The 27,502-nt window shown below is 38.2% G+C and overlaps 4 protein-coding genes across 6 annotated transcripts in view; 3 read left to right on the top strand and 1 right to left on the bottom strand.

The window, feature by feature from the left end:
• Window positions 1-15,221, top strand: part of LOC139938153 (uncharacterized) — a 42,757-nt gene extending 27,536 nt beyond the window's left edge. For 2 of the 3 annotated variants that reach the window (XM_071933534.1, XM_071933535.1), the window contains 8 exons: window positions 696-1,091; window positions 1,438-1,683; window positions 2,456-2,632; window positions 3,682-3,717; window positions 8,212-8,313; window positions 8,965-9,101; window positions 9,677-9,797; window positions 10,557-15,221. In XM_071933534.1, coding sequence (XP_071789635.1) covers window positions 696-1,091; window positions 1,438-1,683; window positions 2,456-2,632; window positions 3,682-3,717; window positions 8,212-8,313; window positions 8,965-9,101; window positions 9,677-9,797; window positions 10,557-10,679 — 1,338 coding nt within the window. In that variant the 3' untranslated portion in view covers window positions 10,680-15,221. The remainder of the gene's footprint in view (window positions 1-695; window positions 1,092-1,437; window positions 1,684-2,455; window positions 2,633-3,681; window positions 3,718-8,211; window positions 8,314-8,964; window positions 9,102-9,676; window positions 9,798-10,556) is intronic. The other variant, XM_071933536.1, reaches the window with a different exon arrangement.
• The window catches only part of LOC139938154 (uncharacterized), a 313,018-nt gene that overhangs the window by 11,651 nt on the left and 273,865 nt on the right, over window positions 1-27,502 (bottom strand). The window lies entirely within an intron of this gene.
• LOC139939039 (uncharacterized) lies at window positions 16,552-22,674 on the top strand. The gene is made up of 4 exons (XM_071934753.1): window positions 16,552-16,672; window positions 17,327-18,134; window positions 18,637-18,975; window positions 21,102-22,674. The coding sequence occupies exons 2-4, from the start codon at window positions 17,328-17,330 to the stop codon at window positions 21,213-21,215; spliced, it is 1,260 nt and encodes a 419-aa protein (XP_071790854.1). The 5' UTR covers window positions 16,552-16,672; window position 17,327; the 3' UTR covers window positions 21,216-22,674.
• LOC139938263 (protein yippee-like 2) overlaps window positions 25,445-27,502 on the top strand; it is a 39,994-nt gene continuing 37,936 nt past the window's right edge. Inside the window, exon 1 of the mRNA XM_071933677.1 lies at window positions 25,445-25,771. The gene's annotated coding sequence lies outside the window, so the exon portion shown is untranslated. The remainder of the gene's footprint in view (window positions 25,772-27,502) is intronic.

Below are 27,502 nucleotides of genomic sequence, written 5' to 3'. Positions count from 1 at the left end.
AAAAAGTTTGCAGAAAATGTCATCTAGGAGTTAAATTTGTTTGACAAAACTATTGAAAACATCAAAAACACACAAACCCTGTTTTGTAGTGGTTGTGATGATTTCTTTATTCTTGATTTCATATTTGGCATGTCAACAAAAATTTTCTAATAAAAAAAAGTTTAAAAAACCTCCCTCCCTCTCCCATCCGCAAAAAAAAAGAAAAGAACGATCAACAATTGTTTTTAATTTTGTATGTGGCCTTATTACAGTGTGCAAAAATTGTATAAAACGTTAGGGGTTTTCTGGCTGTCCACCTTCACAAATGCATCACTCCGGTCTATGATAAGTCAAATGATTGGACTCTCGTAGAACTTGTGCATGTTTTGCCTCATGCTGAGAGTATCTAGTAACTTCGGAGCTCAGTATTGAACTCATCCGATTCAAGCAAAATCATGAGATGGATTTTAGAGGATTTGGGGTGTGAATAGTGACTTTCAGAGATGAAACTTTTACAGGCAACTTGGAAGCAACCAACTGCAGTGCAATTGCTATAGGACCACGAGGGTAGCACATGAGTAATTTTCTAAACAATGTCTCACAATCCCTAAAAAAAGATGTGAATATTCAAATGTGAATGCCCCTTTCTCTTGGAGATTGCCTGTGTGACATGGGTCTTTATAGCGTAACTCAATATCTATTTGGATTGGTTACAGCTGGGGCTACGTGATGCCGAGGTATCCAAGCTAAGACAGCTCCACAACGACACCGCCGAAGAACTAGAAGAACTCAGATACCATTCCACTCTCAACTCGTCCGCTAACGCCGCTGACTTCCTAGGCAACTCCCTCCACTCTGAACTAGGCTTGGAGATGGGCGTGGCCGGGCGGGCTGATCCAAATGAGGAGCATGGACTTCAGGGAGCGGCAGCTGCTGTGAATTATGAAGACGAGGACATTGAATGTGATGATGTAGATACAGGGTTTGTGGAGGAGGAGAAACGGGCGGAGGTGACGGAAATGAAGGAGTGCGGAACCTCTCCGTTTAGAGAAAGTAATGCTGCTGGTGATAAAGCGTGCCAAGATGAGGTGTGTCATATGGAGCATCAACAGGTAACGTCAACAGGAGGACGCTATCTTCAAATTCTGGGCCCAATTTCAAGGATCAGCTTGCTATGAAAATTTGTTCTTGTAAAAGCCTGAATAGTGTCTTGGTCTTTGGGCCATTTGCGAAGAATTTTAACTTTTACCTGATTTTCGCTTTACAGTCCCCTTAAAGATTTTAGCTCTACAATCCCCCTTACAAACTAGTACCTTTTGTACTTTTTGAAAGTTTTGCCCTTTTTTTTGTAAAAGTGTTTCTTTCTATGGCGCTATCAATGCTGTTATTATTATTAGATATTATCTACACTTCTTTAAAGCTAACTTCAGTGTGTTTTCTTGTTAAATGGCATTACAGTTGCAAGACGTTTTAAATGAAGTCCAATCTACCCTTTCTGAACTCGTCCGAGAACTCAAAGCCTTCCAAGCTACACCAAATCCCATTGGCTCACCACAGCGTTACCAAAGAACACTAGCCAATAGGAAGGGCTCACAGGAAATAGTACGGGTTGGTGCTGCACATCCAAAGGAGGTCTTGTGTTTACTCAGGGACTTGAGGAGTGTTACCAGACATATCACTAGAAATTTAGAGTTAGATGGAGAGGTAAGTTAACATTTACAGACACTGGACACCTTTGGTAATTGTCAAAGATCAGTCTTCTCACTTGGTGTATCGCAACATATGCACAAAATAACAAACCTGTGAAAGTTTGAGCTCAATTGGTCATCGAAGTTAAGAGATAATAATGGAAGAAAAAAAACACCCTTGACACAAGAAGTTGTGTGCTTTCAGATGCTTGATTTCGACACTTCAAATTCTAAATCAAATTCTAGAAATTGACGTCTTTCTCTAAAACTACGTTTCTTCAGAGAGATCCGTTTCTCACAATGTTTTATACTATCAACAGCTCCCCATTAGTCATGACCAAGTAAGTTTTTATGCTTAAATAATTATTTTGAGTAACTACCAATAGTGTCCCTTGCCTTTAAGGGGTGGCATGGTTGGCGTGTGCGTTAAGCGCTTGCCTCTCACCAAGGTGACCCCGGTTCGATTCCCGGCCGGGGCCATAACGTGAGTTGAGTTGTGCGTTGGTTCTCTGCTGTGCCACGAGGGTTTTCCAGAACATCTGGTTTTCCTCCGGTTTTCCTCCCCCGGGAAAAATCAAACACTTTCGATCTTGGCTGTGCTCCGTGGTCATAATGGGTTGATGTGGCTGCCAAAGGCGCCCTTGCATGCCTGCTCTCTCGAACACGTTGTAGCCGCGTCCTTCGCAAATCAGCTCTCAGCTGCAAGTAAGGATGATTAGCCCCCTAAATTAATCTTATTATAATATTATAAGAATTTGAAGTATTTGTTTGGACTGTTTGACCATCAGAGTGTATTTGATACATCAAGTGAGACAGATATCGACAAACTAGAGAATCACATTGAGGCATTGAGAGGCGAGTTATGCAGCACTCAATCTCATATTGAGTTATTACAGGCAGAGGTTGACAGACAAGATGAGGAACTTAAGAGGAAAGACTCGGAGCTTTGTACACTGACAGCTAAGGTGAATATAACATCACTAATAAATAGTATCTATAAAGCGCCTCTTGGAAAAGTTACAAAGCGCACAGCGCTTTGTAACTTTACGAATAAACACAAATTTTAACAACTTGGCTTATAAAAGCAAATGAGTTTTTAACATGGCTTTGAAGGGTTCAAGAGATAATGCCTGACGGATGTGAAGAGGTAGATTGTTCCATAATGTAGGTGGGCTGACTGTGAATGCTTGTTGGCCGCACAGCGTATAGGTGCTGGGTGCAGGAGTCAAGCACAAATGAGAAGTAACAGAAGAATGGATTGCGAGAACAGTGGCAAAACAGTGGCGATCAATTCTTATAATTTTTCTGCAATCAATGAAACAAAATTGTACAAGAAGGTCATATATAGTTATTCTTCTAAACCATGAAAACAGTTTAAAGTCAGAGGACACTATTGACAATTGTAAAAGACAAGCCTTCACACTTGTTGTATCTCAACATATGCATAAAATAACCAACCTGTGAAAATTTGAGCTCAATCGTTGATCGCAGTTGCGAGATAAAAGTGAAAGAAAAAACACCCTTGTCACACGAAGTTGTGTGCCTTTAGATTCTTGATTTCGAGACCTCAAGTTCTAAATCTGAGGTCTCAAAATCAAATTTGTGGAAAATTACTTCTTTCCCAAAAACTATGGCACTTCAGAGGGAGCCATTTCTTACAATGCTTTATACTATCAACCTCTCTTCAACTTGTTACCAAGTCAGGTTTTATGCTAATAGTTGTTTTGAGTAATTACCATTAGTGTCCACTACCTTTAACTGAACGGTTCTTACATGTATTTTTGTACAGGTGATTCAAAATTGTGTTGCTGCTTCAGGAAATATTGCACATTATTTACTTGAACACATTTATTTTCTTGTCACGTTTCTTAAAAACTCTCTTTTATCGAGTGAATTTAGAATGTATGAAAAAAAGTATCCTTGTTAGTCTTCTCTCAAGGCACCGTTCAGTGCATGTTGTACACTTATGTATGTTGTCTTCTAATATCTATCTTCAAATCTTACTTGTTTAAAGACCAGACACAGGTTGACCCAGGTTCTGTATTCAGAGGTCAGTATGCAAATTTTCCCCTCATTATCTTAATCTTTTGATTTCATCCTAACATAACTCCCATCACTGCTAAGGGAAAAATGGGATATTTATTTTGTTTCTTTATCTTCTGTTCCGGTTTGGTTGTAGTCTTGGTTCAAGACTCTCCTGGATTTGTCACAACAGGGCGCGCTATCACCCCCAACGCGCTATCAACCACGAACCGCTATCATCCGAGAACTGCTATCACAGGAGAGTCTTGGCACATTCGTTAAATCTCCCCCCAAAAAAGGGGCAGGCTCTGTGGGAAACCTACGCACGCGCATTATGTTTCCCCCTGATTTTGGGGGGAGATTTAACGAATGTGCCAAGACTCCTGTGATAGCGGTTCGTGGTTGATAGCGCGTTGGGGGTGATAGCGCGCTCTCTTGTTACAAATCCAGGGAGTCTTGAACCAAGACTAGTTTGGTTGCTGAGGGTCAGCTAACACTTGGTAGTAGAAAATAATGCATGCAACGCAATTCTCAAATAATCCATGCAATGGCAAAAAGTGAGCTAGCTGACAGCAATTTTTTACATTTTTTTTTTTTTTCATTTACAAGAAAAGTAATTTCAATTTTAATTTTCAAATAAACTTGTAATGATAAAGAGTATAAGCTGACAGCAATTAATTTTTTTTTTTTCATTTTCAGGAAAAAAGTAATTTCAATTTTAATTTACATTTCTTGATATAGTCATGTAAAGCTAGCTATGTGTTAAGTTTATGGTTTTGACCTTTTCCATCATTTTTATATTCCAATCCCTTCCAAGTCCCTTCCAAACAACAAAATGCGCCAACTGGGTTGCAATTAGGAGTCAACTTGCACTGAGCTGCATTTAGTTAGGATTATTGTATTCTTCCATTCGTCCCTCATTTTGATGCAGTAGTTTTTAGAGGAAAAGTGCTTTATCAAAATAAATTGTTTTACAAAGAGTCCATATCTCTAATTTCATGTGGATATATTTTTATTTTTTATTCAAATATTTGTTGTCTTTCTTTTACACACACAAAAATCCGAAATAAAATTGTGAAGAAAAAAGTGGGTACATCTTATTAATGGGGCACAAAGGCGATGACTGGGGGCCATGGAGGCAATTGCCCCATAGCCTGCTTGAAGAATCATGCTTGCATACATCAACATTTTCATCAAAATCCTACATAACCATTTGCCAGCAGTCTGAATAGATTACAGCTAACAGCTTTGTATTTCTCCCTAATCATTTCATTAATTTGTGTTTTTGCTCATTAATTTGGAAGCGGATTAATAATCACAGCCTTGGGTTTTTGGTTGGCTTTCTATCCTGTACTCGCGAAGTCACTATTTTGTTGCTATGGTTACACTATGGTTTCTTTGCGGTGATGGTGAAACACGAATCTACGTGTTTGTATTTTTTAATGACCTCATTTGATCATAGTGGGTGGGCTTCTACAAGGGGAATTTACATAATATGTGGAGTGGTTTATTTTAGGGGGGTCGTTGTTTGTTTGTTTCCTTGCTTGTTGGTTTTTATTTTGTTGCTCTCTTCTGTACTTCAAAGTCACTTTTTTTTTGTGGCCATGGTTAATTCTGTTCTTTGTGGAGTCTTTGTCCTATGTATGGCGTATATTTTATTTTGTTGTTTGATAATGTATTGCAGTAGGGGAATTTACATGTGTAGATTGGTTCATTTTTATTATATGGGTTAGTATTTGTAATGTTGTTTGTTTTTGTGTTGTTTTTTTGCCTTCTATTCCTTCAAATGTAAATGTTTTGGTTTGTTTTGTTTGTTTTGTTTTTGTGTTATGTTCATTTAAAGGGAGGTTAAAACATCCCTTGGTTTAGAAACCTTTATTTTTTGGAGGCTGCCCACCTCAATCCTTCTGAATTCTTCATTTTGGCAATTGGATATATAAGAGAAATTAGTACATATGTTTGGTTTTGTTAATAGAGTACCGATTACTAAGGAAGTATATTTGTTTCTACCTACATTAGTCTGATTTCTGTTTTGGTTTTTTGTTTTGTTTTTTTCCGTTGGGAAATCGGACAAATTCTGATTAAAAACAGCCTGAAAGCCTATTAAAGCCATTGGACACTTTCGGTAAACAGTAATGTCCAAGGCCTACGCTTAGTGTATCACAACTTGTATATAAAATAACAAACCTGTGAAAATTTAGGCTCAATCGGTCATCGGAGTCGGGAGAAAACCCACCCTTGTTTCCGCACGTTTCACCGTGTCATGACATGTGTCTAAAATAAATCTGTAATTCTCGATATCGAGAATTGATATTGTTTTAATGTTTTCTCAAAAAGTAAAGCATTTCATGGAATAATATTTCAAGAGAAGTCTTTCACCATTACCTTCTGTAAACCCTGTAAGTTATTTGTAATTCTGTGAACTTTTAATTTTTGTTTTGTACCGAAAGTGTCCATTGGCTTTAAAGCCATCACCACATGCACATGTACAGGTAGGTCAGCCCTTGTACTTGGTACAATGTACCTTTATATTTCCCAAGGACAAAAAAAAACATGCATATTTATGTTTCGCAGAATTGATTCAAAATTGTTTATTTTAGGTCAAGTCTTTTAAGAGGGAATTATTCTGCAGTTGTGGAGACGTTCTTTAATGTTAGACAGTTCTGTTAATAGATAAGGCAGACCAATCAAACATGGCCGATCTGTGATGAGATATTCACATGAACAACTCAGCCAGAACAATTGAATTAACTATTCATTTTATTTTCCATCTGTTTTCCCTCCTGGCTTGAGTTGGTCAATATTTTGTTGCTATGGTAACTGTTCTTTTGTGTTGTTTCCCTTCATGATGTAGTCCCTGGATGTAATGAGATGGTTGTTTTATCATTCCTATCTCATATACAATGAGGATTATTTGGCGCTTCATCCTTAAGTCGGAACAGATGTTTTTCTTTCGGGAAGCAATGTTTGAGCTTTTATCTAAATTTATGCGATGTTAAATTCTTGTGTCTAAATGCAAAAAGTGAGCTATCAAATATTAAACCTTTTTGGTGTATGGAATGATAGTGGCATACCCATAAGGTTCATGGTCAAATTTATCACAAGCGTGATAAAATATTTAAAAATATTTTGTGGGAGAAAGTGCTCTCAATTGAAAAAACAACAGATCAGATTGGTTTATTTTACTGCATTTGGAAATGTAATTATAATGCTGGTAGTTTAAGATACAGGTTCATTAGTGTTGTCATGATTTCGCCAATTGAAAAATATAAAGCTTTAAAATGTTTATAGCTCTTTGAGTGTAAAAAAAAGATTGACATTTGACATTTGAAGTCCATACATATTTTTCCAGAGTTTTGAGGTTTTCCATAGTTACTTGTTTGATTCTGTTTTGTCTCTCTTTTCTGTTTTTCTTTTTTATTCCTTTTTTTTTTCTTCTCTCCTTTTGGTTTCCCATCTTTTTTTTCTCTAAAAGCAGAGACAATTATGTTACAAAAAGTATAAAACTAAAAACAAAGACTACTCTGCATAAAATAGCTCAACACTTAATTGTGGAACAAAGGAGGAAAAGGTCTTGATTTTATTTTACTTTGTTTGATCACTCTTGATTTTCAGGGTTATTTTTTAATCCATTAATAAAGGTTTTATTGAGACAGTGACACAGTATTTTGATAAAAGGAGTTTTTTTCTCTTTTTTAGTTCTGTTTATTTGTGGAATCATTAAAACAATAATGAAAAGAGAAAACTAACTTGTTTTTAAACTTGCTTGCGTGCCCGCTGCTAACACCTGTGTAGCTTGGTATGTCTACGCCCTATTTCGCTTATGATCACCATTTTCCGCCTGCAGGCAAGTGCCAAATTTCTACGCTAGCTGTATAAGCATAGAATGCGTAGTAACGTGAGGTGCACACAAGCCAAAATTTCATGCTGACCCTTGAAATATACTTTACGTAAACGCAGAATCCCCTGCTTCCGCAAGCGCCAACTCTTTGCTTACTGTAGGCAGAGCCATGAAAATTTGGACCTGCTCTAGCATGGCAATGGTCATGGGTTCAAATCCCACCAAAGTGATACTCCTGTGGGGGCGGGGGTTTCACAAGACTCAGGAATGCACTGGGCACAATTTCATAGAGCTGCTTAACGGCCGATTTTGTGCTTTCTGTGCGATTTCCATTTCATATCGCTGCTTATCATAAGCACACAAAAATATATTCTAACTTCCAGTACTTACTATTATGAAAATGAATGGCATACCAATACGTGATTGGTGAACGCCCAAGATGGCTGCCTAATTTTCTTGCTAAACTGAAATACACTTTTTATATAATTAAGCACATTTTTCTGCTACATTTAGCACAAACATATGCTCTCCGCTAAGCAGCGCATGAAATTGGGACCTAGTGTTAATACACATTGGTGTAAGGGTAAATAAAAATGAATAATAGAAAATAAATCGGTCATAATATTTTGTTGGTATCTGATGAATAAAATCTTCTTTTCCTTGTTTGTTTGCTTCCACTAGGTTCGGAGTCTTGAGCATGAGTTACGCCATGCATCTTCATCCTCATTGGATGATTTAGCAACATGTGATGACATCAGTGTCATGTCTAGTGAAGGTGATCGGGTAGGTGGATGAGATTTCTCTGTTTTTAACCAAAAATCCAGGTTTATTTTTACCCCTACCCTTAAACAAATAAAAATAATAATTAATGAATTGAATTTTTACATATATATATATATGTATTATAATAAGATCAAATTCTAGGTTCTAAGTCAAAGTACATTTTCAGTCAAGTACCAACTATGGCTTTCCAGTTTGAGTACTACACTACTGAGTACAATGCAATGCCTGAGCAGTTCACTCAGTCTCAAAAATACATCCTTGTGGGTAGCATTCTTTTGTTCTGTCCTTTGTCTCTGCACTTAACAGTTTCTCAAAGACTCTAGAAACAAAATTCCTTGTGGACCACACCAGTCTTTAGAACAAGTCTTTAGAAACAACTCCTTATAAGGAATGCTGTGGGTGTCGCACGTATCGTGTGATGTGGCACAACTGTCCCGGCCGTTGCTCTCGACCAATAGGAAAGAGGAAAATGTCTTATAAGCACAGGTGCAAGCTCGCGTGTCACGCCCATGTTTCAACACTTTTTACCGGTCATAAACAAAGGTTTATACACACCCACGTGACGCGCTCTCCACCAATAGGAATAGCGAAACTGTGCGAGGTATTTATGAATTGAAGTTCATGAGAATATTTGGTTGATTTTACCAACAGGAAGATTCAGGAAGCTCCCTGTCTGTCTTTGATCCCAGGAGGAGATCCTTGGATCCTCTACATGACATCTCATCCGATGTCAGCCAAGATGAAATCATTGAGAGACTGCAGAGTGAGCGAGATGAGGCTATACAAAGGTCAGTTATAATGAAATCATTATGGCATGAATTCATGGGTTAGTCTTGGGTCAAGCCGTCTTTTGCAGGTGTGTTTGAGACTGCTTAGGACAACTGAGGGCTCACTCAGGAACTTTCTAACCCCCTTTCTAATATCTTTGTAGATCCCCTCTTGACCTCAAAGGCAAAGTACACCATTGGTTTTGGAACCGTTTAATTTTTGTAATCCTATATAAATGTGGATGTACACAATAAAAAATTTGTGGTCGCAGTTTTTGAGATGTCGCACAATATCTGGAGTGAATATGTCCACACAGGAAGAATAATCCCTAACAACAGTAAACAATCTGAGAAGCGTTACCAGATTCAAGTGGCACAAAAACTAATATCTTCTAACATATCCACACTCCTTTGCAGTGAAATGTTTTGCAAAATTTAAAGCTACTGTAGGCTTCTCACCAATGTTTTTATAGCAATTTATTTACAGAGTGTTTACCAAACGTATACTTTCTCTTTAAATGATCTTATACTTGTTCTATGAAAAGGTGTAATTATTAAAATTTTTCTTGATTTGTTTTTCTCTATTTGATTGGTAGACGGACGGCTGCAGAAGAGGAGTTGACTCAAGCTAAGACAGATATGAGTAAATTAGACGATCAATTAATCGGAGCAATTAAACAGAAGGTCAGCTTATCACAACAGCTAGATGAATGGCAGGTTAGTTAATCTCAACTTGGTTAATCTCATCTCAACTATTCAATTCCTCCCTCTGTTACCTGATGAAACATTTCCAGAGAGATGCATCATGTCGAATAAAGCTGTTGGAATGCATTTATGACATCAATCCCCATCAAGGCTTTCGATGAAAGGATTTTGATACCATTGGTAGATCAAGTTTTTGCCAAGATATGAATCCCTATTCATCATGAAGATGTATGAACATAATTTACCTGTAGAAGTTTCAGCTTCATTAGTCCGTTATTTTTTTCACACAAAAAAAAGTTAAAATCACAGAGAAATATTTTCAGGAGAAAATTTGTGTGTCGCACAAAAGTACCAAAACCCTTCAAGGCATTTCCCTTATAGGCAGTGGACACTATTGGTAATTACTCAAAATAATTATTAGCATACAACCTTACTTGGTAACGAGTAATTGGGAGAGGTTGATGGTATAAAACATCGTGAGAAACAGCTCCCTCTGAAGTGACATAGTTTTCGAGAAAGAGGTGATTTTCCACGAATTTGATTTCGAGACCTCAGGTTTAGAATTTGAGGTCTCGAAATCAACCATCTAAACGCACACAACTTCGTGTGACAAGGGTGTTTTTTCTTTCATTATTATCTTGCAACTTTCACAGGTTTGTTATTTTATGCAGTTATTGAGACACACTAAGTGAGAAGACCAGTCTTTGGCAATTACCAATAGTGTCCAGTGTCGTTAAGTTACCATGATGTATTTGAATTCATATTCTTCAGATCGATATCCACCAACTTCTGGATCAACACCTGAAGAAGCAGCTAACCAGGCAAGAGGGAAGGAAAGCAGGGAGCAAGAAAAGCAAGGCATCACCTCAGAAGAGGTTTCCATTCTGGAGTTAACATCGTATACCCCGGACTAGCCCCTGGGCCCTTCATAGAGCTGCTTTAATCACAAAAAGCTAGCTAAGCACAACAAAATCAAGGTGACTGGCCAAACTACCATGTCACATGTACAACTTGTGACTGGTATCCTGCTCATTTCTGCTTAGCAAACAAAAATTGTTGAGCAATATTTTCTGCTTAAAGCAACTCCATAAAATTGGGACCACGTAGGATGTCAGAGTGTGTTACACTACGGAAACCAACGTCCAGCCAGGATTATTCTCGGACAAAATTCATCCAAAGAAGGAGCTGACAACTGGACCGTCAAGCCATCCCCACCAAAAAGGTCCTGTGTTCGTCAGCCGATAAAATGCCATGCTCTCAGGAGAAAACAACCAGCCAAACTGTGGGTACTAGTCAGATATGTTTGTATTGTGACAGTCCATTAACGTTGTTGTCTCACTTTATAAGAACTTTGAAAGTAATAATGTGGTCTCTGGTTGTTTGTGTCACTGTGATCTTTCATAAGTAGAACCACAAACCAATTTCATAGATCTGCATAAATGTAAAAAGGGTAACCAGGAAGTATGTGTTAAAAAGAATGTGGTGCTCTTTGAAATTTGGCTCAGAAGTTTGTGGTATCAAAAGACAAAGTGTTCCATTCATGTAATAATATTATCCATGGCGTGTTGAAAAGGAACCCAATGAAGTGCAGACCTTGTAAAAAAAAGCTGTCTGACTAATGAAATGACAAGCTATCAGGGCCCAATTTCATGGCTCTGCTTACCGCCGAATTCTGTGCTTACGATCACGATTCCCCGCTTACGTGCAAGCGCCGAGATTCTGTGCTAGCCTTGTAAGCGTAGAATGCCTATTAACGTGGAGTACGCACGCGCAGAAGCCAAAATTCGCCGCTAACTCGTGAAATACGCTTGCCGTAAGCACAGAATTCCCTGCTTCCGTAAGCGCTGATTCTGTGCTTACGGTAAGCAGAGCCATGAAATTGGGCCCGGGTCATGTTTGCTAGTAACTGAGCAAGTTGAGGGCAAACCTGTTTGTATACTGTCACATGTTGAAAAAGATTCCTAAATGTTACAAATTTGACGTCCATCAAATTAGCATGCCCCAAATCTATGCCCATAGTTACATTGTGCCCTGTGGGCGTTGTAGGAAGCATAGATGATGCAGATGTGTTTTCAAAATAGACATAAATAACGTGTTTTAAAAAAAATATTTAAAAAACATGGCAAAGTGGCTGAGCTGGGCCCTCCCTTTGTCTTTCTTAAAAGGTTTTATGCGACAATGCCAAAGGAAAAGAAATTAAGAAAATGAATCAAGTGTCTTTAATTTAACTTATTTATAGCTGTGAAAAATGTGTTTTTGTTTGTGGCAAGTTATTAGACGCAGACACTCAGCGTTCTGTTTGCATTGCATTCAAATATTTTGTTATGCTTACTGTGAATTTGATTTGCACTTAATAGAAAAAGTAAAATCTATGAACAAATCTAGTTATAACTATTATTTATAGAGAACCTTACTATTTGCTTAAATTATTAAAAAAATAGAGTTTATAGATAACAGACACTATAATTTGTGCAATTTAGTGAAATATTTTTAAAAACAACTATTTTTCTTGACTAATGTTTTCAAGAAATGCTAGATTTAAAATTTTTAAAAACAAAATTATGCCATTACAGCTTCTTCTTCTTTTTATTTTTTGGGAATTATATTTTCATATTTAGAACTCTTTTGAGAGGAAGGCGTGTTTACTTTGAAAAGAACCAGCGTGATAAGACCTACATAAACAGCTTTTTTTAGAGCCAACACTCCTCCCAAAGCAGATGTACACATAGTTGTAACAACAAGTTTATTAGTTATAGTTGGTAGTTACTTCTTATAGGAGACTTTCTGTGACAATAGGTGGCAGCAGACTTACCCGGTAAAGCCATTGTTCTCATAATTAAGCGCATGTTGAGAACTACGTAAACAGTGGAAATTTACCCGGTAAGTCTGCTACCACCTAGCTTTGGAAAGTCTCCCATTAGCCACACCACGTAAAACTTTAAACAACACTGACTATATTTTGGCTTATTTTCGCTATCTTATAAACTAAAGATCAGCATAACCAAGGATTCTTTGTTTAAAACTGCTTGTGTTGGGATCGGTGCTAAATCCATATTATAGCAGATATAGATTCCAGAATACAATCGGGCGCATGGGTAAATTTTACAGAGCTGTATGCTAGTGAATATTGTTAGTACATTGATTTGCTCGTCACAAATTTACGGGGAACCAGTAAGTAGTAATGTACATTGCATGAGTATTATGACCGGTAACTCCTTTTTGTGGTAAGCATATTTTTGAACGTGGGCCACGTTTTCTTATTTCCGCTGGCTTGCTATTATAGCAATGCTCTGACTTGCCTCCCTGGGAAATTTTAATGTGACATAACAACATGAACATAAACCATGTATTCCGCCCAAATTCTGTGTGTGAACCAATGAACCTTTATTGCACTCATTCAGTTCAGTGTACCAAATCCGAGGTTGTGTACGAACTGGCTATTGCTGTGGCTTCATCACCATGGTGACATGCATTAAATCATAGGCTGCTCAGCAACAGCCATAGCCGCCCAGACAAGAAAAGGCCTTTGAGAAAGTTTTGGAGTAAGAGGTAATTTCTCGCTCAAATATAAAAAGGCTTCATGCCTGAAGTCTTTTTTATGCATCTGAAAGCACACAAATTTGTGTAGCAAGGACGTTTTTTCTTTCATTATTCTTTTGCAACTGTGATGACCAATTGAGTTCAAAAGTTCAGAGATTTTTTTGTTTGTAAGTTGGGTTAAACCAAGTGAGAATACTGGTCTTCGACAAATACTAAAGGTAGACTCTGATCATTGGTTTCTAGTCCAATGAATTTGATGTTTTACACCCATTGCCACAATTTTAAACACTTAACCTTCCCTGGATTAACAACAAAAGAACAGACATTTTCTAATTTAATAAATTGAAATTATTTTCACTTTATAAAAGAGGATCATATATTTTATCAGAAATAATGTGAACATTTGCTACTATACTAAGTTTGTATATATTGTGCGTTGTGATGTGTATATAATGTTGATTTAATACAGAATTTTTAACTTTCAGAACTCAGCTTGTAAATGTTTTTTTCTCATGAAAGATTGGTTATGCAAGTTGTTAGCAGACAATAAATCAAGAACTGTATAAATTATTTCTAAAAATATCAAAGGGCCAATGCAATTTGTTGTGATGAATACTGAAATTAGCTTTATATCCAATATGGATAACATTTGCCTTATTTTACATTGAATTTTTGTGCAATATAAAACAAGTTTAGGGTAGGTTTTTAAAGTGTTAAACTATAATTGCCGAGATTTACAGAGTAAATATTTCAAAGCTCAAACTGCGGGTGTATATCGATTTATTTACAAATGGTCAATGCCAGTTTTCATTTTTTTTTTTAAATCAACTTCAATCAAAATAGGGTGACATGATTGATTACAATTTTTGTCTTATTATTATAGGTTTTCTCGGCCAATTTCAGCAAAAGCTCATTCATTTTCATAACACGCATTTAAATTCACACATATTTTTCCCAAAACATGTTTTCAAATTTGCCGTAATGGCAAAGATTGCATTACATGCACTTTGCCAAAAACAAGAAGTAAAATGATTGCATGAACATCTAAGGAGAGTATCCTCTTCATTAGATAACAAATTTGTACTCCGCCCCTTTAAAATGATTTACATGTTCAGGTTCTCTATTTTCAAAACCTTGAATTTGTCGTCCCTGCGCTAGCCAGTTGAGGGCAGATTTCAGCTTTTATTTAATTAAAAAAGATAATTAGCTTTTACTGACTGAAACCAAGTTGAATCAAATCAAAGAAATTATGTGTAATCGATGAATGTTTACATAACCCGATAGTCAAGGTGGACTATCAAAGGAACATTACAGAATTGGTAAGAAAACAAATCGTGAAGAACACAGATTTACATAAAATTTACACCATCTCATGATGATGATGAGAGTAGAAAACATCCCTTGAAATATTTCTGCTGAAATGTCATATTAGATGAGAAATAAATAAAACTATTTTCCTGTTTGGAGTTTATCGCTCAGTGAGCGTTTTAGTCAATTTTTTGGTGTAAAGTCGTCATGCAAAATGTGTGATCAATTTGTGTGACCCAGATGGCCGATTGATCTCAAACTCCTACAGATTTGTCAGTTTATGTTTATGGTGGATTACATAAAGTGATTGCACTGCCAGAAACTGTTTTGTTGGTGAAAACCTCTTCTGTAATGTTCCTTTAAATGAAGGCCTTTGGTTCAGAGAAAAAAAAGCGAAATAATAGTTATAGAAATTATAGGATTTTATTTGGTGCAAGTTTTCTTATCTTGTTGTTTATTGTTTTAGAGAGTGTTATACTTGTTGGAGGTGCAGTATTTAGTGATAGTGATTATTTCTTGTACAGCGGACGTTACTTGGTTTCAAGATGCAGTGGTAAACTGTGAAATCAAACTTTGTAATAAAAACAAAACAGATCGTTTGAGAAAGTGTGTGTCCATCACTTCTGTGCCTAATAAACTAACTATTTGTTTATCTCCATGCAAGAATTGCAAGAATTGCAGTAGATTGTGGTAGGCCTACATTTTGCCAATCACAGTAACTTAGCTGGACTCCTGTAACTGGGCAATCCAATGGTTCAGGGGCCATTCTACAAAATACAAAGATACTCAGAAGGAGGGGTACTTTTTGCAGGAAAACACAATAAACGCACACAGTTTGAAGATAATGATGGTAGAAAGCCTACCTTACTTAAATATTACTTGCTGTAGATGCTGTAGTGCATAGTGTTAGCCAGAGTGGTGTCTGGGTGTCTACTGGACACCCTGTTTTTAATTTGGACACCCTGTTTCATCTGTCATTTTGCATGTAAACTTATTGTAAGTGAACATTTTGGACACCCAGTTTTAAAATTTCCAGCAAATTTGGACACCCTTTTACCAAATTCTGGCTAAAACCTTGCTGTAGTGTTTGAGAAATTGGTAAAATAGGTAAAACAGGTCACACAAATTATTTTAGAATGTAAAATGTATTTTCATGACATTGTTTTACTCAGTTCTCAAAAACTACAGCATCAGCAAGTAAGCTTTCTACCATCAATCTTCAAGATTGTGTTTTGTGTTACTTACAAAAAAATTTTTTTTTTTAAAGAAGACATTTTTACATGGAGGGGAGGCAATTGCAGGCGCAATAACATAATTGGGGAGGGGGGCATGTCACATGGGCCTAATTTTATGTAGCTGAAAAACAAAAATATGCTTACCATTTGTAACAAGGTTATCGGCCAAAAACAATCCTGGTCATTTTTGCTGATAGGAGAAAGTTGCCAAGCATAAATTGGGCATCACACTGTTAAAAATGTCTACCGCCCTCACTCGGCTAAAGGGCATAGCGGCTTACGTTCCGATTGGTGAAAAGTTACATGGTGTGTTCAACGTCTCACCTATAGTACCACTAGTGTGTACACGTCGACAAAGGCTATCAGGTAGTGGTTTATATTTTAAAAAAAATCTGGTTCAACTTGGACAACAACACCAAACATCATAAACTGGAGCAAAATGTGACACGGAAGACGCTCACTTGCAAAAGTCCTGCTTGACTTAAGTAAGTCCCGTTCTCGTGCGAGAGGTCCCTGAAATCATTCCCGCAGTCAGTCAAAATGTACTGATTGTGGTCCCCATGCGCGGAACAGGTTGGGGATTACAGGCCATCATAAAACAACGTCCTGCTGTCCGTGTGACTGAGATTTGTACGCGTGAGGGTGGCGTCACGCTATCTTCGGGCGTCTTCCACAACGCGCGAACGGGGTTAGATCGATCATTTTAGTGCCGTTTAATGTTTTGTTGGCAATGTCTGAATATGGGTGAATTTGTGGTGCAGTTGTGTGATCGTTGGTAAGGGTTTGATAGGAACGTCCAACACGGTGAGTTGCTCAATCGAACGTGTATGCAGGAAGTTAATTCACATTTCTGTTCGTCGTTATGTTTTTTTCTTCTTCAGTTTTCTCTTTATGTTCTCGGGTCGGGGATAGTTGGTTGCAGGTTGCATCAGCTAGAATTAATATGTCACTTCTGCAAGTGCCGAAGCCAATTATTGTGCCAAAGTGTTCCTTGTGCAGTGTAGTAGTACAGCGTTACCCCCCCCCCCCCCCCCCATGTTGCCTGTTTAGTGTAAAACTAAAATGAAAAATTTGAAATTCCACAATTTTTTCCGTTCAGGTCATAATAAGTATGGAGGGCGAAAAATGGCCTGCTTAAAAGCAGAACATTCTGGTATCAGAATAGATGAAAAGCAGATTTTGTGGACCTTTTATGAACTTTTCTGGTTTTTTTTTCTACTTTTCTGCTATACTGAAAAGCAGATTCAATTTTTTGTGTGTGAAAATGCATTTTCTACTTTTCCTCTTTTCTGACCTAAAAAGCGGATTTTAATTCACTTGTCCGATCCCAAAAGAAACTTTGTTTATAACTGCGAAGTGGGACTATATGACACACCATGGAAAATAACATGCAAAATACAATCTAATGAACTTTGGGCTATTTGTGTTACACAAATTATTCTTTATTCTAAATGTCAGAATGGAGCCTCCAACGCCCGGTAATCAAACAGATACCAAGAATGGTCTTGGGTCAGCAAGACGTGACAAAACAGACACTGCAGATAATCTTCACCATCAAGCCTCAACCCAATCTGCTGATAAGTCTACTTGTACTACTCCGTCATCGACTACGAGTCCCGTTCCCAACCCTGACCAAGGAACTCCGGGGTTTATCCAGGCCTTCTCCAATGCACTCGATATAGCCGCTATTGCTGATTCAGTACTACAGCGTGCTTCTGAAGCAAGATACAGGTCTTTGGTGATAGACACTCTGGCTAAAGAAGCCCGCGAAAATTCAAAGGCTGTTACAGAAATCGCCCACGATGTGTGTCGAGCTGCTGTGGCCGCCTCGCTTATTGCATTGGAGACAACCAATTCTTCCACGTCCGTGGAGGATGCTTACGCGACTTACGTCGATGCGAGAAAACCTCCAATAAATTTGGAACAATTTCAAGGGGTGATGCATTTTGCACAGTCCCACAAGGACAGACATCATGTGGGACGTCAAATGAACACACAAACGAACTCCGGGTGCTACAGGACATCCACGAAGCCCCGCTCTCAAAGTCGAGGACGAACAGCAAAACGAGAGACGAGATCTGCGCCGAGCCAACGCGTCTCTCGAAGCCGGAGCAGAAGCCCAGAAACCTTCCACGAGAAATTCCCTTCCACCGTGGTTCAATGCATGGAGGAGTTCGTGCAGAAGTGTTCAAGCTGCTCGTCTCTACCAAGCCTACCGGAAGATGAGGAGATTGGTGAGGAGTTTTCATTAGACCAACAAGAAGAGGTTGGTAAGAAAACCATGACCCATTACCATGTCGTCCGTTAATGTTGGTCCTTGACATTTTGGTATAGTACCCACCCACCCACTCCATCTAAGTTCATTGTGTGCTTGGAATTTCATAATGATTTTATGGGGTAGGCCTACTTATGTAGGGAAAAAGAACATTTTTGGGACACCCTCTGCCAAGAGGAAAATAGTGCATGAGTATGAGAACATTTGGGGACACTCTATACCCTGAGGATGAGAGTGTTAGAACAGGAACATTTTTGGGACACCTTCTGCCAATAGGAAACTTATAAGAGTGTGAGATGAGAACATTTTTGGGACACCCTCTGCCAAGATAACAAGAATGTGAATTGAGAACATTGACATGTATGGTATAACTTCGTCTGCGTAAGAAAAGAGGACATCCACAATGGCTTTGCGTTCACAATAATTGACTACCATTTTCGTTGAGTATAGCATGAATTACTTTTAATAAAACACAGTTTGCGTTTGTTTGCAGTCAGGACCAGATGCCATGAGCTCCTGTAGCTCAATGGAATCATCTCCGCATGTTTCGCCAAGAGAAGACAAACCTACAAATATCTATCAAGATCTTCGTGGCAAAATGGGGCTTCTCCACCGTAACCACAGTCCTCCACTACCGCAGCTACGGAAGGTGAGCGACTGCGAGTTGGTTGAAGAGACAACTCGTACGAAGATGTCACCACGGATGCTGGAGACGTCTTCAAGGAGTAGATCTCCCAGTGCAGAGTCTGAGCGTGGGAAAGCTGGTAGTCGTCCGTGCTCACCCCTCGCTGTCAGTCCGTCATGCGACTCGGGACCAAAGGCCGATATACAGGTTTGTATTGGTCAAGTTGGTTAAATCATATACCGAGGGCGCGCTGTAGCGGTTATATAGTTTACACTATCCAATCGATCACTGACGTCAGTGGCCAAGACTATGGCTCTTTTCGAAACCACGGCTTCAGGCTCGGTTCTCTCGTCTGAAGTCCTGAGTGTGTAGGGGCCATGCTAGCCTGAGCCGAGTCCAAAGCCAAAGTCCTGGTTTCGGAAAGGGCCCATGTTATTTTTTATCATATCGATATGTTCGTCGATCAGTGGCATATTATAAACAATGTACAAACTTCTGTCATAGGGAAATCTGTACCTCGGAAATTCTGCCCCCCCCCCCCCCTCCATAATGGAAAATTTAATAACATGGGTTGGAGGAGGAGGATCATCAAAAGAGGGCGCTATCAAAAGAAGTTTGTACACGGTAGTTCGCTGTGAGTGTGTATGCATATTCCTCCATGGTATAGGGGACAGAATCTCACAGAAACCAATTATTCCTGGTAATCATCCACAACGAACTGTTGCAAAAAGTATTCCTTCATTCCAGCATATCGGCCAAGTTTACCTCTAACTCTTGTATTTTTAAAAAATAATTTTAACAATGGGCGCAATGACCCGCGTGCGGTGCACTGAACAGCAAATATAAGGTTTGCTGATAATGATAAATGGTCCATGATTGTGCAGTACGGTGTTTTTAACCTGGGCGGTTGTTGGACTAGGCCGTACCACTGATCTCGCTATAAATAGAGATTAGTCGGCCCTATTTACTTAGTCCCGAATTTTGCTTACAATGCAGCTTAAAGCGCATGCTCCTTTTTCAAAATGGAGTCTGACCTGTTTTTAAACATTCGAGCGTTTTCATTATAATGTAACTCCTGTAACGACTCCCTCTGAAGTAACGTAGTTTTTGAAAAAGAGGTAATTTCTCACTAAAATAATAAAAGACTTCTATATAGCTAGAAGTCTTTTATTCCTATCTGAAAGCACACAAATTCGTCCAACAAGGGTGTTTTTTCTGTCATCATTTTCTCGCAACTTTGATGATCGATTGAGCCCAAATTTTCACAGGCTTGTTATTTTATGCTTTGATGGGATACACCAAGTGAGAACACTGATCTTTGACAAATACCAAACGTGTACAATGCCTTTAACACAGATAAAGCAAAATTAAGTTTAGTTGCCATCTCATTATTTTTGGTTTGATTTGAATGTTTTGAATATTGTTTCAGTACTGTTGGATAGTTGTCATTTACGGGTGACATTAAAGACACTGGACTCTGTTGGTAATTGTCAAAGACCAGTCTTCTCACTTGGTGTATCTCAACATAATGCATAAAATAACAAACCTGTGAAAATTTGAATTAAATTGGTCGTCGGAGTTGCGAGATAATAATGAGAGAAAAGAACACCCTTGTCACACGAAGTTGTGTGCTTTCAGATGCTTGATTTCATGACCTCAAGTTCTAAATCTGAGGTCTCGAAATCAAAAACGTGGAAAATTACTTCTTTCTCGAAAACTACATTACTTCAGAGGGAGCCGTTTCTCACAATGTTTTATACTATCAACATCTCCCCATTACTCGTTACCAAGAAAGGTTTTATGCTAATAATTATTTTGAGTAATGACCAATAGTGTCCACTGCCTTTAAAGGTGACCACGGTGGTGCCGCAGAGCGCAGAGTGAGCCCGGATAATAATCCAGGCACCCGTCATATTGTCCGGGGTTTTATGACCTCACGTTTCCGACCTCTGTACTGCGCCTTGACCATCCCTGGAACACTGCCAACTTTATCAAAGTGTTGACCATGTCGCTAGATTGATAAGAACGTCGTTAAGATAAAATCAGGAGGACGCAGGATGTTTTGGTCCTTTAAGTACATATTTTTCACACGGCTTAACATTAAAGTAGTTTGCTCTATGATATTAAAGACATAAATACAATGCTTTATTTTGGTCTCAATGCAAATATAGGGTTTATATATGAGATGTGGTCAATGTTTTGTTTGCCTCAAAGGCGCTCGGCTATAATTTTACGGACAAAAGTACATACTTTATTTTGGTCTTAAATGCAAATATAGAGATAACGTTAATAATAGTGAGATGTGGTCACTTTTTGTTTGTTTGCCTCTTAAGGTGCTCGGGAACAACACCCAGTTGTTTCAGCCGCAAATTTCCAGATCGCCAAACGGGTCGAGTGCTTCGTCCACAAACACACAACACAATCGCCCTTCGGTCAGCAACGGGTGACTTCGAAACATGACCTACGGACTGAGGTGCTTTCTTTCTACCTGGCGACGACGACATCAGTTTCCCGACGATTTTTAATCATTTCCCAGTCTACAGTCCACCATCAATCATTTTATGTCAAAACACTAACAACAACACTCATGAAGCCTAAAGGTCTGAATAACTATTGACACGGGTCACCAATAATTGTAGTTCACTTGACCGTGACAATGAACCATAAACAAACCTAATACCGAGCTCCAAAAACTCGAGACAAATGCACTTTGTTTAAAATATACACAACACTCACTTAATTAATGCGTGGCTTCAAAACTTAAAAATAAGTTGGCAGATACACTTACATTGTGTTTCAGAATATAAAGTGATTGAGTTTATTCCGATGATGTTAATGACTTGTTTAGTAAAGGGAAAACGCTTTGTGATCATCTTATTGTATTGCAATAAAAAACCTTGGTTCTAAACATAATAGCCTTCGATACAAAGTTTTGTTTTTAGAATAGTCACATAGAAGTAATGGAAACATATAATTGTGTATCATCAAAATTTGAATATGAGAAACGTTACTGTCACAAACGTTTCTCAAATTGTGTGTTCCAATATTAGTAGCCGTTCCAGAATTTCGGCAGTCTCAAAAACTATACCTGTCAACATTCAATTTCATTTCAAAAAGTCACTTTTGTTGTTATTCTTTTTTTTAAGAAAGTGAATCTTTACAGGTTAGTTTTGTTGTCCTTTCTCTATGTTTTTGTTGTCTTAATTAGACCATTTTCGAAACGACTTGATTTGGCTTTGGATTCAGCTCAGGCTACGACTAGCTTGGCCCCGCGGTTGTTTGACAATCACGTGCGCGTGCTTTGCGTATACGCGACAAGGGTTTCCACGAGAGAAATGGAGCCTCAAGCTGAATCTTAAGCCGAAGTCGTGGTTTCGAAAAGGGTCATAGTCTGTTGTGGAGAATCCTTCATTTTCATAATTACATTCATGACGTACGCCATAATAACCCGTCATTTTATAATGGCCGTATATAATAACGACATGATTCACTACGGTACGGACTCGGGTCTGAATTCCTGCGTAAGAGTTATTGAATCAAAATATTATGTGGTCACGAAGAGCATAAAATAGTGTTGGCGTTGCTTAAGACACAGAACACTATTGGTAACTGTCAAAGACCAGTGTTCTAACTTGGTGTATCTCGAGCAACATATTGCATAAAATTTAAAAAAACTGTGGAAATTTGCTCTCAAGTGGTCGTCGAAGTTGCGAGATAATAATGAAAGAAAAAAAATACCCTTGTCATACGAAGTTGTGCGCTTTTAGATGGTTGATTTCGAGACCTCAAATTCTAAATCTTAGGTCTCGAAATCTGAGGTCTCGAAATCAAATTTGTGGAAAATTACTTCTTTCTCGAAAACTATGTCACTTCAGAGGGAGCCGTTTCTCACAATGTTTTATACCATCAACCTCTCCGCCCATTACTCATTACCAAGTAAGGTTTTATGCTAATAATTATTTTGAGTAACTACCAATAGTGTCCACTGCCTTTAACACTGGACATTATTAGAGCAGCTGCTACTCAAAATGTTGGACACGCAAAACAGAAAGCTGGGACTATAAAATTTTGCCTCTTTACGGTTCAACAAAATTTCTACCAACGAAACGTGACTCAATTGTTGTTTACATGCTGGTATTCAAACAGATGCATTTCTGTTTACAATTCGAAAACTGTCGTAAAATTGAACCATGGGGCACCACTTAAATTTATTGCCTTGTGGACTGCAACGTATTCTTTTTGTTAACAGTGATTTAAGCGACTGCTTATTTATTCGTTATTTTACCGTCAATTAAGTTTCATGGTTTTCTTTTTATCTAGAAAAGTGTTTTCTTTCTTAATACATGCTCATCAAAAAACATGCATCTTGCTGTATAGTTGGATATGGCTGATGCGTAGGACGATTACGACAATTGCAAAGCATGTCCTTGTCTATTACAAGACATCTCAGCCTGAGTGTTTGCCAACCGAGCCAGGAAAACTATAATGAAAAGCCATAAATTCATTATATAGCAAAACTGGCATACCATTTGTAACAATGTTAAACATTAATATTCAAACATTGTGTTGGGTTTGTTCAAAACAAAACAACCAATCATGGGAGGTTTACAAAATATTGAATTGGGTGAAAGCATAGTGAGTGGTGTCCTAAAAAAAAGTCTAAACTTAACAAATTTGACTCCCGGTCAGTTCTGACCTGGCTTTTGGACAATAGCTGGAGGGCCTGATCCACTTTTGGTCAGATGGTCAGACTAACCCGGAAACTGTGGCAGACTCTCTGGGCCCCATTTCATGGAGCTCCTAGAAGCACACAAATTTGCTTAGCATGACATTTTTGCCTTCATAACAACAGGATAACCAACCAAATTTTCACGTGATTTTCAAGATGAGCAAAACAACAGCTGAATACCAGTAACAATTGCTTGTTACTGGTATTCAGCTGTTGTTTGAAATTTGGTTAGTAATCCTATTTTTATCAAGGAAGAAATTTCATACTAAGCAACTTTGTGTGCTTAGCAGCTCCATAATGTTAGGCCCAGGGTGCCAGTCATTAATTGTACATGTATAGGCAGGTAACCTTTTTCTGGTTAGCATTAGTTTGTTATGCTTAAAGGCAGTGGACACTATTGGTAATTACTCAAAATATTTATTAGGAGAAAATCTTACTTTGTAACAAGTAATGGGAAGAGGTTGGTGGTACAAAACACTGTGAGAAACAGCTCCCTCTGAAGTGACGTAGTTTTCGAGAAAGAAGTAATTTTCTACGAATTTGATTTCGAGACCTCAAGTTTAGAATTTGAGGTCTCGAAATCAAGCATCTGAAAGCACACAACTTCGTGTGGCAAGGCTGTTTTTTTATCTCATTATTATCTCCCATCTCCGACGACCAATCGAGCTCAAATTTTCACAGGTTTGTTATGTTATGCATTTGTTGAGATACAGCAAGTAAGAAGACTGGTCTTTGACAATTACCAATAGTGTCCACTGGCTTTAAGCAGCTCCATTTTTTTTTAAGGTAAGTGTACCAACAACATGAACATATTTTTAAAAGAGTAACTTTGGTCGTCGCAACACTATAAATGTCTTGTTTACATCGTTGATTATCAGAGTATCGCTTTGTGTGATAGACGTTACATCATCATTTTTTACAAAACAGATACAAAGGTCAACTCGTGATTAATTCTACCCTTACTCTATGATTCTACATGTCATGATATAATACCAGGGGACCGTGTTGTGAACTGGACCCGTGTTTACTGATTCTTCCTGGAATAGCCCAGTTTGGATTTTATGTGCGGTAAAGCCAACGGATGGTTAGGAGGTCAGTGGTACGGAAGCGTTAAAGGGGCAGCAAAACAAAAAAGGAGAAAGAAAGTCATGCTGTAGGCCTATTGTCATGACTGTACGTGTCTACCTACCCATAAATATGATAAGTGAAGTAACACAAAACACAATGCCCACCGATTTACATTAAATTTACACGTTTGAAGATAATGATAGTAGAAGGCGTACCTTAAAAAATTAGTTGCTGAGGTGCTGTAGTTTGTGAGAAATGAGTAAAATAAGTAATGGAAATACGTTTTTTCATGTTAATAAAATTGTAAGTTTCCAAGGCAACGTTAGACTTGTGGATATTTATTTTCATTATCGCAATTATTATAAAATAAGGTTAAATTTAAAGTGAGTTTGCTCATCGATTCCTTCATCCATGATTTCCTAGACAGGTCTCAAAATGTGATTCCCTCTTTAACTTATATGAGGAAAAACGCTCACACAAAATCGCAAAAAGACAGTTTTCAGAAACCAAGGTAATAAACAACACGGGCAATCCGTGTGGCTTATTTGCATACGAACCCAAACAAACCAACGCACGTAGCTCTGAGGCTGTGTCGCAATCCACATACAATGAGCCATACCATTTAAAAACCAGGGGGAATATTAATTTATCAGCACCTACAAATACAAGTCAAGTGAATTAATGAACAATTTAAACAATACAATCTGTTTTAATTCTTTAAGTTATTGTAAACTTTGTACTATTTGATAGAAACATTATTGTCAAACGTACAAAAACATATCACAAAAGAAAAACTAACAACCTTTCAATTAGATAAGTGGTTTAACCCCAAAGTACATCACTTATGCACAAAACAGCACACTGCAGTCGTAAGCGCGCCATATCGCATGGTACTGTATGTATGCAGAAAAACCATTACTCATATACCACAGCACACTGTACATTGTGTTTACCTTTTTTTCACATCCCGTTTTCGGATCATAGATTCACGCGCAGGCTGCTAGAGGTTGTTTATTAATAACAACATAAACTCGCTGTTCTAACCACAAGTATTCCGCGCTGCGCTCTCGACCACTCTCGTCAGACAAAGAAAATCGTCAATTTTGTGAGACTTCCTGTCAGATTCTTGACTCCAGACGCAAGTATTCATTCCGTATGATCTGGTGGTGCAAGCTCTTCGGTTTTCCATCACAAAGGAATAGATAGGTAAGAAATTGTGCAAACAAATGTTTTCATAAAAATTATGTATCTTTTGTACAAATATAATGTAAAGACAGCTTAGATGGCCCGATGATGCATGCTGCTGCTGCAACAGCTGGCTGTGTTTATTGTGTTATTTCTAGAGGAATGATAGACTATTAAAATGATAAATGGAACTGGAAGATCTGGATATTATGATATTTTCAATTCAATAATTCAGACAATCGTCGTACATATAGTATTATGATATAGCCAAATGACAGTTGTGTGGTTATTGATAAGAGTTGGAATTTCAGTTACTGGGTCAACATTGAGCAGAATTATGATTGAGCAGAATGGGTTTTTTTCGTCCAGTTTTTTGGGACAACTAAATTTTATGTGTGATCTGTATCGATTCAGACATAGAATGTTTTGTTTTGTTTTTGGGAAAGTGACAGTTGTGGTCAGCGATATTCCTATAATAAAAAAAGCTGGCTCAGCTGTTTCTTCCACAGTGTCACTTCTACATTTTCTTCATTACTGGGCAAAGTCAACAAGTTTAAGATATTATTATAAACGTCCAGGAACAACAACTGTTATCTAGAAGTGTCTTGCTCATGCCGGGACTGAGATTCAATGTCAAACCCATGTTGTTGTGACTTGGTCCTCACAACTTGAATTTGGTGTGCTAAACTAGACCTCTCGGCCATGACACGCTGCCCCAGCCTTCCACTTCTGTTTACCCTGGTTCAAATCCCACCATAGCTCTGCCCTTCTCCTACATGAGGTTCGTTCCGCTATATATTGTGGAGATGATAGCGGACTGAATCTTTTCCTTTTCTTCATTTGGGTTTTTCCTTCCAATCTAAAATCTGAACATTTCCTCTCGTTTCCTAATAGCCATCCTGTTATTTGAACTTGTCATGTTTTGTATAGGCCTCCGTGTGTAAAACAAGTAAGGGAGGTTAGTTGCAGTATACTCTCACAACACAAGGAAATAGGCCTTAAACAAAATAATGAGACAAATGGCACCAACAGTGGTTGTTTGTAAATTTATTGGGAAGTTTTTTGTTTTTTTTAGGCCACTGTGTTTATTTCTAAGTATTGCATTTATGTTTATTTCTAAGTATAGTTTATTATGCTGACTGTAACAGACACCATAACATTTTCCACGCATGCAATCCTAAATGCCAAGTCATTGCCTTGGTGGCCTTCAAATGCTCAGTAGAAATTTACAATTTTCTCATAGGGTGCCCTTTACCAAGGAAAAATGCCTTTGTGCCCTTGCCCTTTCAAAAACAAAGCATACAGGCCTGCATTGCCATGTGCTGCACTAATCTTTCATTTCATACCTGTGTATATTACGTAGAAGAATGTATAGTACAGCACATGCCTGGCGTGACATGATCTTGTAACGTTCACCAAATTTGCCACATTGCCAGACACACTGGATCACTGCCAGAAGACTTCATCAGAATCATAAGGATGTGTTTGCTTCGTAATACTGAAACCAAGCATGGAGGAACGAAATTTCCTTCCTCCATAATCCAAGGTTAAATTGGCTCTATCTCCCGCCTTCTTACCTCCACCCTTCTCAACTTCCCCATACTAGCCACCCCCCCCCCTAATAAACAAACACAGCCAATCACCCACATGGTTCATGGCTTTATTTTGTAACAGTTAGGGTTAAAAGGAACACGTTGCCTTGGATCGGACGAGTTGGTCTATAAATAGCGTCTGAAACTGTTTGTTATGAAA

Source organism: Asterias amurensis, chromosome 6 (assembly GCF_032118995.1).
Source record: "Asterias amurensis chromosome 6, ASM3211899v1".
In the NCBI taxonomy this organism is placed as follows: domain Eukaryota; kingdom Metazoa; phylum Echinodermata; class Asteroidea; order Forcipulatida; family Asteriidae; genus Asterias; species Asterias amurensis.
This window is presented reverse-complemented; position numbering and strand designations above follow the sequence as displayed.